At 52.4% G+C, this 13,614-nt stretch overlaps 1 protein-coding gene across 1 annotated transcript; it reads right to left on the minus strand.

The window, feature by feature from the left end:
• Positions 1-2,468: 2,468 nt before the first annotated feature.
• EVX2 (even-skipped homeobox 2) lies at positions 2,469-6,106 on the minus strand. The gene is made up of 3 exons (XM_061202313.1): positions 5,680-6,106; positions 4,506-4,777; positions 2,469-3,200 (listed from the first exon to the last, which is right to left on the minus strand). Exons 1-3 carry the CDS (start codon positions 6,104-6,106, stop codon positions 2,469-2,471), a joined length of 1,431 nt encoding a protein of 476 aa, XP_061058296.1.
• Positions 6,107-13,614: the final 7,508 nt, after the last annotated feature.

Below are 13,614 nucleotides of genomic sequence, written 5' to 3' on the forward strand. Positions count from 1 at the left end.
CCTAACATAAGATGAATTTATGTTAATTTTACCAACCAGCGTTCTCATCAATAATATATATTTTGGAGGGAAGTGTAAACATTATTGCCTAAAGTATTTATATACATCTGATAGCTGATCATAAGAAAGGACATTAACAATCTACAAAGGTAAAGCTGATAAAAGGGTACCATATTTTGGTTTATTTTATTTAGCCTTAAATTATATATTAATATTTTAATGTAAACGCAGTAAGAGCTGGTATAATCAATTTTTAATGTAAGTAGTCTCATCGCTTTAAAGGAAAAAAGAACACAGAAAGTTGAGGTTTAGATCATTGCTATTTCATTGGGAAGTTCTCTAATATTTCATGGGAATATTTTAATAGACCCCAGGGAAAATACTGTTTCCCCTTGAAATATTTTCCATTTGATGAAAATAATAATTTCCCCTGTAAAGTGAATTCTTTCAAAAGTTTCCTGAAAGCCTATTTTTAGGAAATAAATTTTTTAAATCCAGTGTCTTTAACACAAATATGTCAGAACATGAATTTGAAATAAATCACAGAAAAGAGTGCCAATGGGTATATATGGATGTGTGTGCATCTCTTACATATGTATATGTTTACGAGACCAGATATCTATATATGTATGTATATATACACATATATACACACACATACACGAATATGTAGGTAGCACCTACATTTAAATACACACACATACCCACTTCGCTAGGTCTAAACATGCACTAGCAAGTTATTTTAGGGCTCTTCAGAAAAGCTCATTATGTGAGGAGCGAAGTGGCTCTGCGGGGAGCATTATGGAAATATCTGGGCTTGATTTAATGAGGCTGTTCACATTGGTGGAATATCAACTTAGAGAAAAGTCTACCCAGGGCATCCAAGTTACCAAAATGAAAATTGGCAATTGAGATGATAAGAACGTGGCTTTCTTCTGCGAAATCACTTCAGGTAACAGAGATAACATTAAATAACATACATTCTATGCACCAAGAACAATGTTTTATGTACCGAGTCTCTTATCCGTCTCTCCTAATGACTTCCCTTAGCGGGTTGTTAGCACTTGACAGCAGGTCTCCGTGCGGGGAACTTTTCTCCAATTCCACATTCAAAGGAGGTCCATCAGAGAGCATGATTGGCAATTTTCGTCATAATCTGCACATTATTAGCATCAAAATTGACGTGGCAGTTAACACTGGTGGGTTTTGATGTGCCTTTCTTCAAGTTCAAGGAAACCCCTCCAGTAGCTGGGGTTGGCAGAGCGGGTCTCAACAACCCAGCGGTGGCTTTGCAGAGGCGAAGGCGCAATAGACATGCGTGAGAAATAAGCCAAGAACCATTTTATCCGAGGAAAAGGAAAGCGAGGAGGGAAGGGGGTGAGGGGAAGAGTTCGAACTTAGAAAAGTGTCTAAGGAAATGCTTCAGGATAATATATATTTAGAAATTCAAGTATTTCCCAGATGGAGTGGAACCCAATCGTTGGAAAACTGAGCTGAAAACGCTTCTTCAAATACTACAGCGATCTGTCAGTCTTGCCCTCCCCATCCTTTCGTTTCCCTTTCCTTTCCTGGCCTGCCTGTGGCAATCTCATTAGCCATTACTTTTTGCATAAAATATGCAAGACGCCTCCATCCCAAACCGCAGATCAGAAGAGAGAAGGGTTGTGGGCCGAGAGACAGGCGGCAAGACCGCCGCCCCTTCCCATCTCGGCTTCGGGGCTTTGTCCTTTCCGGGGACGGCGGCCACAGCCCCACCATCCTTGTCCCCCGCTCGCAGTAAACAATCTCACACACACACCCGCAGCCGCCCGCACTCTCCATCCGCCCTCCAGGCCTTCTTCTCAGATCTCCATTCTTCCGCTCTCCTCGGATAGGGCCCCTAACAAGCTCAGGATGAGAGAAAAACTGCTACCTCTTCTCACCCTCGTTTAAAGAAAAGAATGGATGGAAGAAACAGAGAAGCAGCAGGAACATCGGGGGTGGATTTCCCTCCCGCACAAAGCACTAGCGCACACCATTCCCTTCTCTTTGTTGTGGTTCTCCTTGCTTCTGGCCACGTGGCTCAGCCGAGTAACCGGGCCTGACGGCTTAAGCCAGGACCCGAGACCCCAGAGGACTAGTTTGGGGGCGAGGAGATTGTCTTGGGGAGACCAAGAGCTCGGGACAGAGGCAAAAAAGCGGGGTCTGGGCGGCGGGAAACATACTTAGAGGAGGGGAGGTGGCTGGGTAGCAAATACAAAAATAGAAATAATTTGAGGGTAAGCACGCCGAGCTTTCGTGCCGGCTCTTCCCCCCAATTCGGGACAGGTTCCCTTAGGCCTCCCGCGCTGGGGCGCCCCCTGGCGACAGCCTCAGCAGCGGGCAGAGCGCAGAGGGCACGTGGGCGCACAGGGGGCACGGGGGGCGCTCAGGGGACTCCCGGGCACATTCGGAGCGGCGGGCGCGGCCCCCTGGCGGCGGCGACGTAGTTATCTGGTGAGCGGCGCCTCGTCCCTCTGGTCCGGCGGGCTCACGGCGGTCTTGCTAAGCACAGCGGCTGAGTAGGGCAGGAAGCCGCTCTCGGGGCGTGGCGCTGCGGCGCTGCAGCCAAAGTCCGAGCCCCCGGCGGCCCCAGCGCTGCCGCCGCCGCCGCTGCCACCCCCGCCGCCTCCGCCGCCGCCACCCCGGGAGCCCAGGGCAGCGGCGGCAGCGGCTGCGGCCGCCGCGGCCGACTGACTGCTGTGGCAACTGAGGCACGAGCAGGGTGCGGAGCCGCCGCTGGGGGGCGCCCCAGCCGCCGCGGCCGAGGAGGCCGCGGCCGCCGCAGCAGCTGCTGCCGCTGCGGCCGAGGCCGCGCTGTTGAGCCCCGCGGCGGCCGCGGGCGTCTGGTAGAGGCCCGGGTGGCGGAAGCTGCACAGCAGCTCCGGCCGCGAGTAGGGATGCGAGAGCGCGCGGAAGGTGTCCAGCGGGCGGATGGAAGTGGCGAAGGGCGATGAGGCCGCGGCCGCTGCGCCAGAGGCCGCAGCGGCCGCGGCCGCAGCCGTGACACCCACGTGCGGGTAGTAGTGCAGCGGCACGTGCGAGTGGAAGGGGTAGGGCAGGCTTCCGGTGGCGGCCGCGTGCGTCATCATGTAGGTGTAGAAGCTGGGGTCGGCCGGGTGCGGCCACGACATGGCCAGGCGCTGCCGCTTGTCCTTCATGCGCCGGTTCTGGAACCACACCTGTGGGGAGAGCCGCGCCGCAGCCCGAGTTAGGGAGCGCCCCGAGGCCCCAGCCCCCGCCCTGCGCCTCCCCGCCCCTCCCGGACCTCCGAATAGCCTGGCCTACGCCCCTCCGACCGGGCCCAGCCCCGAGTCCCCTCTCCTCTTCCAGCTGGGACAGTGTGGGCGGCAGTGTGGAGCGCCGTAGGCACACCCTCCTAAGCGAACAGAGTCTTCTTCCCTGTGTCCAATTGCTGCGGCTCCTCGGGCTTCTGCTCCCTTGCTTTGGGCTTCGTTTTCTCGTCCCAACCCAACCTTTCCTCCCCTTCCCGCCACCCACCGGTGCCCGGCCTCGCCAAGCACCCGTCTCTCAATACCAGGATTTGCACGGGGATTCTAGGCCTCCTTTGACAAGAAGCTGCCGCGGCAACTTTTCTAAAAAGTCGCCGCGCGAGGTCTTGAGTCCTCTGAGCTGCAAGGAATTGTCCCGAGGGGCACAGGTCCGGTTCTGATATTGAAGGGATGGTTTTGTTGGAATCTTTTGCTTCAAATGAGTGGCGGGAGCAACATCCTCTTAAACTGGGAAAGGGACTTTTCTACCCCTCCCCACACGGTATCTAATGAAGACATCATTCGTCACAACTCTAAATTACAGAAAGCCCGACCAAACCGAAGGGAGACTTTCACACTCCTCCCCTATCCCGTGGAGTTTCCTCTTTTCTTTTTCTAGAGTGCCAGATCCTCCGTGAGGATAGCCCAGCCTCCTGGCTATCTCTCCTGGACCTATAATAAAATTAATCGCCTAAAGATATGTAAATAAGGACAATTTCGTTGCTCCCCCCGGGAGGTTGCTTTTTTCCTTTTGCCCAGGAGAAAAAATGTTTAGAAAACTTTCTCAACCTAATCGATTTTTAAAATACAGTATCCTTTCTCCTTGTTGTAACGATTTATGTGAAAAATAAATCTCCAAGATCAAGAGCAAATGGAAAGTTTCACCTTTGGTTCGTGCCAGAGGAACAAAGACCAGACGGCTTTGCCGCCGAGGGGAAAGTGAGGCCAAGCACATGGGCTAGGGGCACCTGGGCAGGCGCTGAGCTGAGGCGAGCGTTTGCGGCATGGGCTGCGCCATTCGGGGGCTTCCCAGGTCAGCCAGGCCGGCCAACACTTCGGATACGGCAGCTGAGAAATAAATATGCCAGTTCCTTTGGTGACTCTCCCCGCGGGTTTTCAGGCCCTCAGCTAAATCTAGCCACCCAGAAAGGAGAAACAAAAATCAACCCAGACACCCTGGGGGAGGCTAGAACAGGCGCATGCTGGAATCAATACCTTGATAGTGGTTTCGGGAAGGTTGAGCGCAGCGGCCAGCTCGCACCGGCGGGGCCGCGACACATAGTTCTCCCGGTAGAACTCCTTCTCCAGGCGCGCGATCTGTTCGCGGGTGAACGCCGTGCGGTAGCGCCGCACCTGATCCGCGCCAGAGCCGGAGCCGACCAGCGCTGCGCCCGCGCCGCCGCCGCCGCCGCCTCCATGCAGGCTGCCGAGGCCAGAGCCCGACGCAGACGTCGTGGTGCCCGCGGCTGAGCCACTCTCCGCGAACCCTGGCAAACAAACGGCCGACAGCGCATGAGTCACCGTAGGACCAAGATCTCCGCGCTGGGGCTGCACGAGGATGGGGGAAGCCGCGAGAGGAAGGCGAGGCGCTGCCTGAATTGATGGGATCTGTCATGCTTACAAATTGCTGCCGTTAATGGAATCAATAAAGTTTGGGGAGCTCTTCATAACCAAATAATAGGAACTCAATTGGGAGGGGGGGTTGTTTTGTTTTAATAAAAGGAAATTTTCAACTCAGGAGGAAAATTGGCCAAGGGAAAATGCCTACATCTAGACTCAGTTTGAGAAGCTCTGGATTTGCCATGATCTGGAGACCGCAGGTCAGCTTTCTGTACGGCCTCTAACCTTTCTTTGACAGTCTTTTGGATTTGGTTTAAAATATTTTAAGATTGGAAAGACAGCAGTAAGTAGCTCAAACAGGAACCATTCGGGGGTGGACTCTACTTTTCAACTCTCTCCCGCCTGACCCAAGAGGGTCTCCCAGAGGCGCCCAGCGAGGCTCCCTTCGACTTAGAATGCCCCCTCCACTCGGCCTTGGGGCTCAGAGGCCGCGGAGTTCGGAGCAGCTGCCCTGGGCAGCCTTCTCCCAACGCGACTCAGTGGATGGCTAGGGGTAGGTCGGCTCGCACGGGTGTTTAGACCCGCACGCAGAAACATTTTCTCGGACTCAGGAGCGAGGGCAGGCCCCAGGCCTGCGTCTCTCTGGGAGGCTCAAGGAGCAGAGCCGGAGGGCACGGTTCCACGCCTGCGTCCCGCCCCCGCCTGAACCAGCTCTGTGCAGCTCGCTGCAGAGGGTCGGAGAGGGGCAAAGTCACCAAGAACGGCCGGCAGGGCAGCGGAGGAACAGAGAGGATGGGACTGGAGAGCGCGTCGCGGGCGGCGCGATTACCTTTGCCATTGTTTTCCTTGAGCGGCGCGGCGCCGAGGCCGCCGGGCGAGCGCAGCGCCGAGCAGCCCACCTCCACGTCGCTGCTCATGTCCGCCTCGGCTGCCGCCTCTGAATAATGACCCGGCTTTTTTCGGCCCTCCGCGGCGGACGCGATTTCGGAGGAGACGGTGCTTTCGCTGCCCGGGTGCTGCAGGTTGAACAAAGTATCTATTTCGAATTTGCCCTTGGCAGGGAGGTCTCCCAGAGCGCTGTGCAGGGGGGCGGACGGCAGGCGCGGGCTGAGGCGAGCCGGGTGCTGCGAATTTTCCAGGGCCTCGAGCACAGCATTGCCAGCCGAGTCGGACAAATTGGAGAACCTCTTGCCGGCCGTGGGGCTGTGCAGCCCTCTCTCCATCAGAATCATCTCTTTTCTTATTCTTTCCATCATCTCAGCTTTCTAAAAAATGTCACAGTGGCCCGGCTGTCCCGTCCTAATGATGGGCTGCGCCTAGGGCTAATTCTCATTCAGCCCCAGCGAGCGCCTCTAAATATTATTATCTCTTTTGGAGGGAGGCGGAAAAATTGTGGGATGCCACAGCGAGGGAATGACTGGTCAAAATGACCCATACATCCTTCCGAGCCCGAGATGTCATTCATCAAAAAGTAGCGCTCGCTCGTCATTAAGGTACGAATGACGCCGTTCGAATAATCATTTATTGTAACAGGTTTATAAGCAAATAAATACACGCTCCTGTCAGTGGGTAATGAAGGCGGCTTCAGAGCAGACAAATAGATCCAGGTAGGAGGCGAGAAGAGACAAGAAGTGAGGAGGAAGGCTCCCGGTCCTTTGCCCGCTCAGAGCAGGTTCTGCTCGCCCGGGGGTTTGGCCTCGGGGGTGAAATTGACAGTCTGATTAATAGAGCGCGCAGCGGCACATTTCCCCCTTCATTTAGGGGCATCATTACGCTCTCAGTTTGCTGGGTTGCCCCTTAGGTCCTAATCATGCAGCGCCTTCTCATTTTTCCTCGGACACAGATACGTGTTAAATAATAGATAATGCTTTGATTTTCCAGAGTAGATCGTCGGGAAGTTTTGTTTGTTTGTTTGTTTTTAACATTTACAAGCGGGAGGAGGGTAAGGGGGGGGACGGGGGAGGATGTAGGAAGAGTTGCGTAAGGAGAAGACCTTGCGCTCCTGTCTGGATTACTTATCTTTCGAATTTCAGAACCAAATATGTATTTTATTTAACAAATAGGATGCCGCGTTCTCTCTCTCCCCACTTCTTCGCCTCAGCCTGGCTACTCTCCTCCTACCCAGGAGGGAGAGACAGAGAGAGAGAGAGAGAAGGAGAGACAGAGAGAGAGGATCTCATAGAGTTTTGAAAGCACTTTAGTGCTACGTGGCTGGGGAGGTGCGTTGGGCCCGCGCCTCCAAACGGAAATCATTAGGTCCTCTCTGATTTTTTAATACCGTTTGCAGAGTGAGTCCTGAACTTGAAGTCCCAGGTTTTTTACTTTTATAATCCTGCTGATGGATAGGCTTCTCGCCTACGCATTTTCCCTAGGGGAAATGAACTCGGCTGGACGATTTCATTGCAGAATTCAACAGCTAACTTTAAACACAGTCGCAATTTACAGCGCCATATGGGCCGCCCCAAATCCACTTTTACTTTGCCAGCTTTCCCCCTCCCTCCTCAAATCGAATTATTTGTGGCAAAGTTGCCGGGTTTCGAGGTCAAGGATGGGAAAGAAGAGACTTAGTTTCCTTCCCCTACCATCCCCCTGCTCTCTCTTCCCCACTCTGCTCTTCTTCCTTCTCTCCTTCCTCCTCTCCCCCACCCCAGCCTCTTACCTGTGGCCCCGGATATTCCCTGCGCTGAGTCTGGGCGCGAAAAATCGCGGACTAGCCTTGCTGCTGCTCCTCCCGACCTGAGCTTGGCGGCTGAGCCACTTGGCGATAACTTTGATGGTCATAATGACGCTGGTGGCAACCATTTTAACGAAGATCAATCTTCACTCAAGGCCGTTGCACGTCTCCTCCCTCGCTTGCGCCCCACGATGCTCGGATCCCCAACGAGCTGTGCGGGTCCACCCACCAGCTGCCCAAGGGGAGAGATCCACGGCCACCGGCAGGAACAAGGGCGGATAGAGACGGGACCCGGAGGTCGGCCTGCGAGCTTCCGAAGCTGCCGAGAGACCCTGGCAATCTGGGCGCTGGTCTCGGGTCCTGCACCGCCAACCCAGACCCCAACCCAGGGCCCCCCCTTTCCTCCCTGCCGCCACACCCAGCACATCGGGGGTGTGTTAGGGGCAAACCCGAGATCTATTTGCCCATCTCTCTGTTGGCGCTTTCCTTTTAACTTTGGACCCGTTGGGGGCGCGTCAGGAATGTAAAGGGAGGCGAGGTGTGAAGTATATTTATATACATTTATACACAGAGTCAATGCCAAAAGTTTATCTCCTGTTCCCCTTGGCACCCACTTATTTCAACAACGCGAGTTCTGCTTCGAAAATCAATTCTGCCTCTTTAAGGTAGTAAAACGGAATTCTCCCCCAAGGTGAGAAATGGAAAGCTGGATAGGCACCTGGTGACTGGAGAGGTGAGAGGTGGGACGCATAATGGGCGTCGGGAGCTCAGAGGAGGACATCACTCGGGTCCACCTCCGCCCCTGACCCAGAGGCCACCCGACTCCGAGCACTATGAGCCCTTCTCGCGCCGGCTTTCCGGCCATTAGCGTGGTCAGAGCTCAGCCTTGCGGTTGATCCCACCTCTCCTTCCCTCTCCTTCCACAGTCCGAATGCCCAGTTCCACCATCCCTGGCAGGCCGCGCCCAGCGGAGGGGGGTTGCTGTCCCAGGAACTTGGGAAGGGTACCCCCTAGTCCCACTTAGCTTTAGGGACTGAATGGGACACTTCGGTCCAGGCTCCGGTCCGTGGGCGGTGGGGGGGGGGGGGGCCAAGGCCCTGGCAGGGGGTGGGATCGGGCGGAGGCGCGACTTAAGCGGAAGTCGCGGATGCCTTTATTGCTGTCGTTTGGCGCCCCCGTCTGTTTTCCTCGCGGTTTCGGCGGCTGTGAGCTGCTTTCAATCGCAGGAGCCGCCGCTGGGGGCGGGGTGCTGACGGCAGCCCTTTCCTCCTTCACCCCGCGGGTGGGTCTCCAGCTTCCTCCCTTCCTCGGGGACCCCTCGGCCCTCGTGCCAAAACCTGTGGCAAACCGGACCTCAGTCTGTTGAAAAGGGAAAACACCATTTCTCGGCGACACCTTCATTCATTAGTGGTTTCCAAAACTATTTTGCACCTTCTAAATAACACTAATATTGCGTATTCTAGCACATTTATTATGAAAAGTATGTTCGAGACCATGTCAGGAAAACTACTCACACTAAAAGACACCCATAATTTTTCACTGAACTGCGCTTAGCAGACAATGTTTCATGGGAGACGGTGAACATTCCATTACAATATTTAATGTCCCTTAATTTATGTAGATTCCACATTTACCAGTAGTAGTAATATTGGCCCACCTATATAGAGCTTTAACTCTGAAATTACAAGTGCTTTTTACGTATATTAGCTTCTCTAATGCTCAGAGCAACTCTAGAAATCATTCTATTATTATCCCTTTTTCAGAGATAAGAAAGCTTCCACACAGAGATTAGAGAACTTGCTTGTAATTTAAGTTATCTCTGATAATATCCAAACTATACGGAATTTTAAAGCTTTGGGCAGCATTTATTGTTGGTTCTTTTATTTTGCATATGTCTTCTTTAAATACTCAAAAACATTGAATCTGCATAGAGGTAGTGAGAAGACTGACACAGTTCTGTTGGGGTTCATTATTGAAATGCCCAAACCTTGCACCTCTCCCGAAATGTCTAGGCTGAGACTGGGAACCACCTGTCAAAAGTCCCTGGTTTTCAGACGCAGCCTCCAGGCCATCAAAACCTCCTACTCACTACCAAGGCACAAGACTCACTCAAAAAAAAAAAAAAAATCAACCCATGCCCGCGTGGTTTGGCAGGAATTTTTAAGATGCGTTGGGGTTGAGGGTTCGGAAAGGGCTTTCTCCAGAAGGGCTGAAAAGCACTTTTTACTCCAAAGGAGGAATTACATGAAAGAGGCCTAAATTTGTTTTTGTTGTTAGGCCTCCAGACTAAATATTTGTTTCTTGAGCAGCGGCGGGTCCTCCGAGGTGAAGTGGTAAACACTTTTGGCCGTCGACTTAAGGTTGTAAAAATTTGTCCAGGCTGCCCGAGGGGAGGAGCGCCGGTAGAGCCGGAGCTGTCGCTGAGCCCCTCAAGCTCCGGGGCCTGGCTCCTGCCTTCGGCGAGGAAGGCTCCGGGCCAACGGGGCCCGAAACCCGCAGGCCCGCAGCCGGACGCAAGCTCGCTCGAGGACTGGGGCCGCCGAGTGCGGCGGGACAGCAGGACGGCTAGAACCCGGGCTGCGAACACCGGGTACGTTTTCTTTAGGCTGAGTGCGGTCCCCACGGCTCGGAGGTTTCGGTTTATAAGGGAAGATGCGGGTCTGGCGACTGCAGGGCGGACTCTGTACTGGCAACTTTTTGCTGCCATCCCTCGGCAGGCCGGCCTCGCGCCGTCTTCTCCGGGCCTCTCTGGCTCCTTCTATTTCTCCTCCTCCTTTCCCCTACAATCCCGCGCCCACCAGGACCGCCTTGGGTGGGGGCTGGGAGGGTACTTTGTCCCTGGACTCCGGGGCTACCCCGACTGGCTGCCTGCCTGAAGCTCGTGCGCCCTCGACGCGACAGGAAAACTTGCAGGGACATCTAGCGCCGAGCCTGGGGAACTGCGCACCGCCCAGCCGGAAAGCTAAGTCGGACCACTTACTCCTCCGCTTCCTTCTCTTGGCCTCCTCCGCCCACCGCGCCCCGCCCCTCCCCGCCCCGCCCCTTCGTGGTTAGGCATTTCCCTAACCTTCATCCCTTCCTGCTGCCGGTGACCACAACTGGATTTCCCACCGAGACGGTGGGGCTCTGCGGAATGTGGGTGGGGGTGAGACAGATAGAGAGAGAGAGAGAGACATTTATTTTCTTTAATCTCAAAGGGCCGACAGAGTGAGCACTTACTGGACTTCAGTTAACAATGACACTGCTAGAGAAGTATTCCGAGGATAACCCCACACCTTGAGTTGTCGGACAAAACAGCGGAAGATGGTTTTCGGTCCCATCTTTTGTTTTGTGAAAAAAGCAGCAAGTTATCCGGGTCCTCGGGCTCTGCACCCACCCTCCGGCTCCCCCTTCGCAGTGAGATTAGTGCTTCTTTGAGAGGGAAGACTCTCGCTGTGTTTAATTCCCGCCAGGACTGTAGGAGTTCTCTCCATCCCAAACATGGGCCCACCGCCCTGCGGGAGATAAACCTGGTTTCACCAAATAACGCTTCGGTTTGAAGAGGTTTTTTGTTGTTGCAAACAATTTACATTTAATAAAGCCTAATTGTGTTATTAAATCCAAATGGAATACATCTCAGACACAGAAAGTGCCTAAACTCAGGATGCCACTGTCTGGCTCTTGCTAGAGACCCCTTTCTTCACCCCGGGTTTGCTGTTTTTTTAAATCCTTTTGATATCTCCAGCCTGAGTGAAATTGGGTATTGCCTGTAGAGGGAAAATTAGCGCCAAAGTTGGCAGAGCACAGACTTGGTTAAGAGCACTGTCCAGCCAGTTCTGCTGGACTTTACTTTGGAATTAAGACTTTATTTCTACACTGAAGTTTTGGCTTCTTACAAGTTAATTAGAGTGGTGTCCTGCATTTTCTGCTGTGGCCATCAAGGAAAACACTTTCAAAGGAGTCCCCAGGAACCCATTCTGTTAGGACCCGGCTATTGTTGTCCTGGCCCTAATGGCCACCGATTAGGTAGTTAATTGAGCTCACGTCTGTCTTGGCAAGCAGAGGAACTTGTGTTCTTCAATAAATCTAAATCGCAGCCTGCATCTACCCCTTCCCCAACCCAGGACAGGGACATGATTTGAAAGTCAGCTACAAGGAGGAAAAGAGAGGATGTGACTTCCAGAATATCATCAGTTCCCAAAAAAGGGTGCTTGGGCAGGCAAAGGAGGGAAAGGAGCAAGTGATGGGAGGGGAGAGCAGAGGTGACCTGATTCTCTCTGGTAGAGTAGGACTTTGGGCAATGAAGGGCCACCTTGAGTTTCTCGCCAAAATCAGGAAAGATGGCAAAAATCACTGAATAACAACACATGAGTTTCTGGAGACATTTTTGTTTGCAAAGACTTTCGTTTAACAAAGACTATTTCTGTTGTTAAAGCCCCAACATAATACACCTACCCACCCACACACAGCGTTCAGTCTCTGCTCCTGGCCAGCTAAAGAAAATTATTCCCGTTAAGTTTAAACCTAAAATCACCTTGGATACAGGGTATACAAGCTAAATGAAATGTTCCTGCAAATTCAGCCTCAAAATTCCTCCACTACCTACCACCCCCAGCTTGTAAACTATGTGTCGTCTTAGTTCATAAACAGAGCAGCCCTGACTTTGCCTGGTACTCAACCACTGCCCTATGATCCAATAGGAGCAGCTGCCCTGGGATGCTAGGTTTAGGGGACCCTCATAGGGTCCAGTCAGAGCCTCTTTCCTAAGGGGAATCCCCTCCCCCAGGGCCAGGACCTAGAAGGCTGTACTGGAAGAAGGTTCAGCTGCAGAATAGCAAGAGGCTATGCTCCTTACTGTTCAAAACTTCCCTGGTCTCTGAATACCTGCTAGGATGGGTAGAGAAGCTCCAAGTCTTGCCAGAGTTCCACAAGGAAACTGGAGGCAAGGCCACCATTGAGAAGTGTCTTTCAACCAGAGCATTAATTCAGACTTTGCTTCCAGTCCTGCACAACTTAATTTGCTGCATGGAAAATTAAGCCAAAAGTGAAGGGCTGTCCGAAATCAGCAAAACTTGACAAGTTCTTCCTTCCTATCTTAATTTCACTTTCTTCACTTTTTTAGCATATAATCAGTCATTAAAATGTATTTATCAGATAGAAAATGGAGCAGAAATTCCAGGGCACAAAAATCACAGAGATATTTAGTTTTGAGAGACTGAAAGTTTGTTGATTCCAGTTATGTCTTAGAAATATTTCAACAAATTTATTTGAGGTAACAGAAAAAAATTTTTTTAAGTACCTCTGTGCTTTCCCTCTCTGAGAAAAAGAAGGGGATACAAAGGAAAAATAAGAGCATTTCAGGGGGCAGCATCCCATGACGGGTTTGGTACTGAAATTGTTGGGTAAAGAGAACCCAGCCAAACTCTTCCAAAAAGTCAGCAACCCTGTCACCTGGCTCTGGCTGGCATTTAAAAAAAACAAACAAAAAAACAAATCCAGCTTCTCTTGCTAACTTCTGCCTTCTCTCAAGAAACCGAAATTGTTCTTACCAGCAAACTTCCATTCTCTACAATTTTCTGCAGAGGCTTAGGCCCCTCCCATCTTGAATTAATCATGAACATGTCTAGGACTTCAAAAAGGTCAAACAAATTCGCCTGCTTTTCCTTTCCAGCACCCATCTCATAACTTTCCCCTTTATTTGAGCCTTTTATGGTTACTGCGTTTTGCGTGTCAACACTCCCAACACCAGCAGCCCACCCTGCGATGACGGGCCAGGTCCAAGAGGGCCTCCCTGGCTCTTTTAGTTGCCCCATCCAGGTCCTGTCTTGGTCCAGAACAGTGGGGCTAGGTGACAAGCTGGCTTCACCAATCACAGGCTCAGGGGAGTGATTTTCTTGGAGGTGGGCTGGACTGGGGTGTTGCTGCTACAGAACGAAATGGGCTCACTCTGAGGGCTCTCCCACCCACCCCAGTACTGTCGGCCCATCAGATCTAATGTTGCTCCTAAAGTGGAGCCTTAGAGTTGCCGCAGGACTCACATAGGCTCCCCGCTAATGTCTAAGATGGAGGATGATGGACTGGGGTTCTGTGGCTGAGGAATGGAAGGAAGGG

Source organism: Eubalaena glacialis, chromosome 1 (genome assembly GCF_028564815.1).
Source record: "Eubalaena glacialis isolate mEubGla1 chromosome 1, mEubGla1.1.hap2.+ XY, whole genome shotgun sequence".
NCBI classification, from domain to species: domain Eukaryota; kingdom Metazoa; phylum Chordata; class Mammalia; order Artiodactyla; family Balaenidae; genus Eubalaena; species Eubalaena glacialis.

Excerpts from the sequence above, each read along its gene's own strand:
- EVX2 (XM_061202313.1), bottom strand. The coding sequence starts at position 6,106 with ATGATGGAAAGAATAAGAAAAGAGATGATTCTGATGGAGAGAGGGCTG. Across the intron at positions 4,778-5,679 it reads CAAGGAAAACAATGGCAAAG|GGTTCGCGGAGAGTGGCTCA; the intron begins GTAATCGCGCCG and ends TTTGTTTGCCAG. Across the intron at positions 3,201-4,505 it reads TTCCCGAAACCACTATCAAG|GTGTGGTTCCAGAACCGGCG; the intron begins GTATTGATTCCA and ends CTCTCCCCACAG.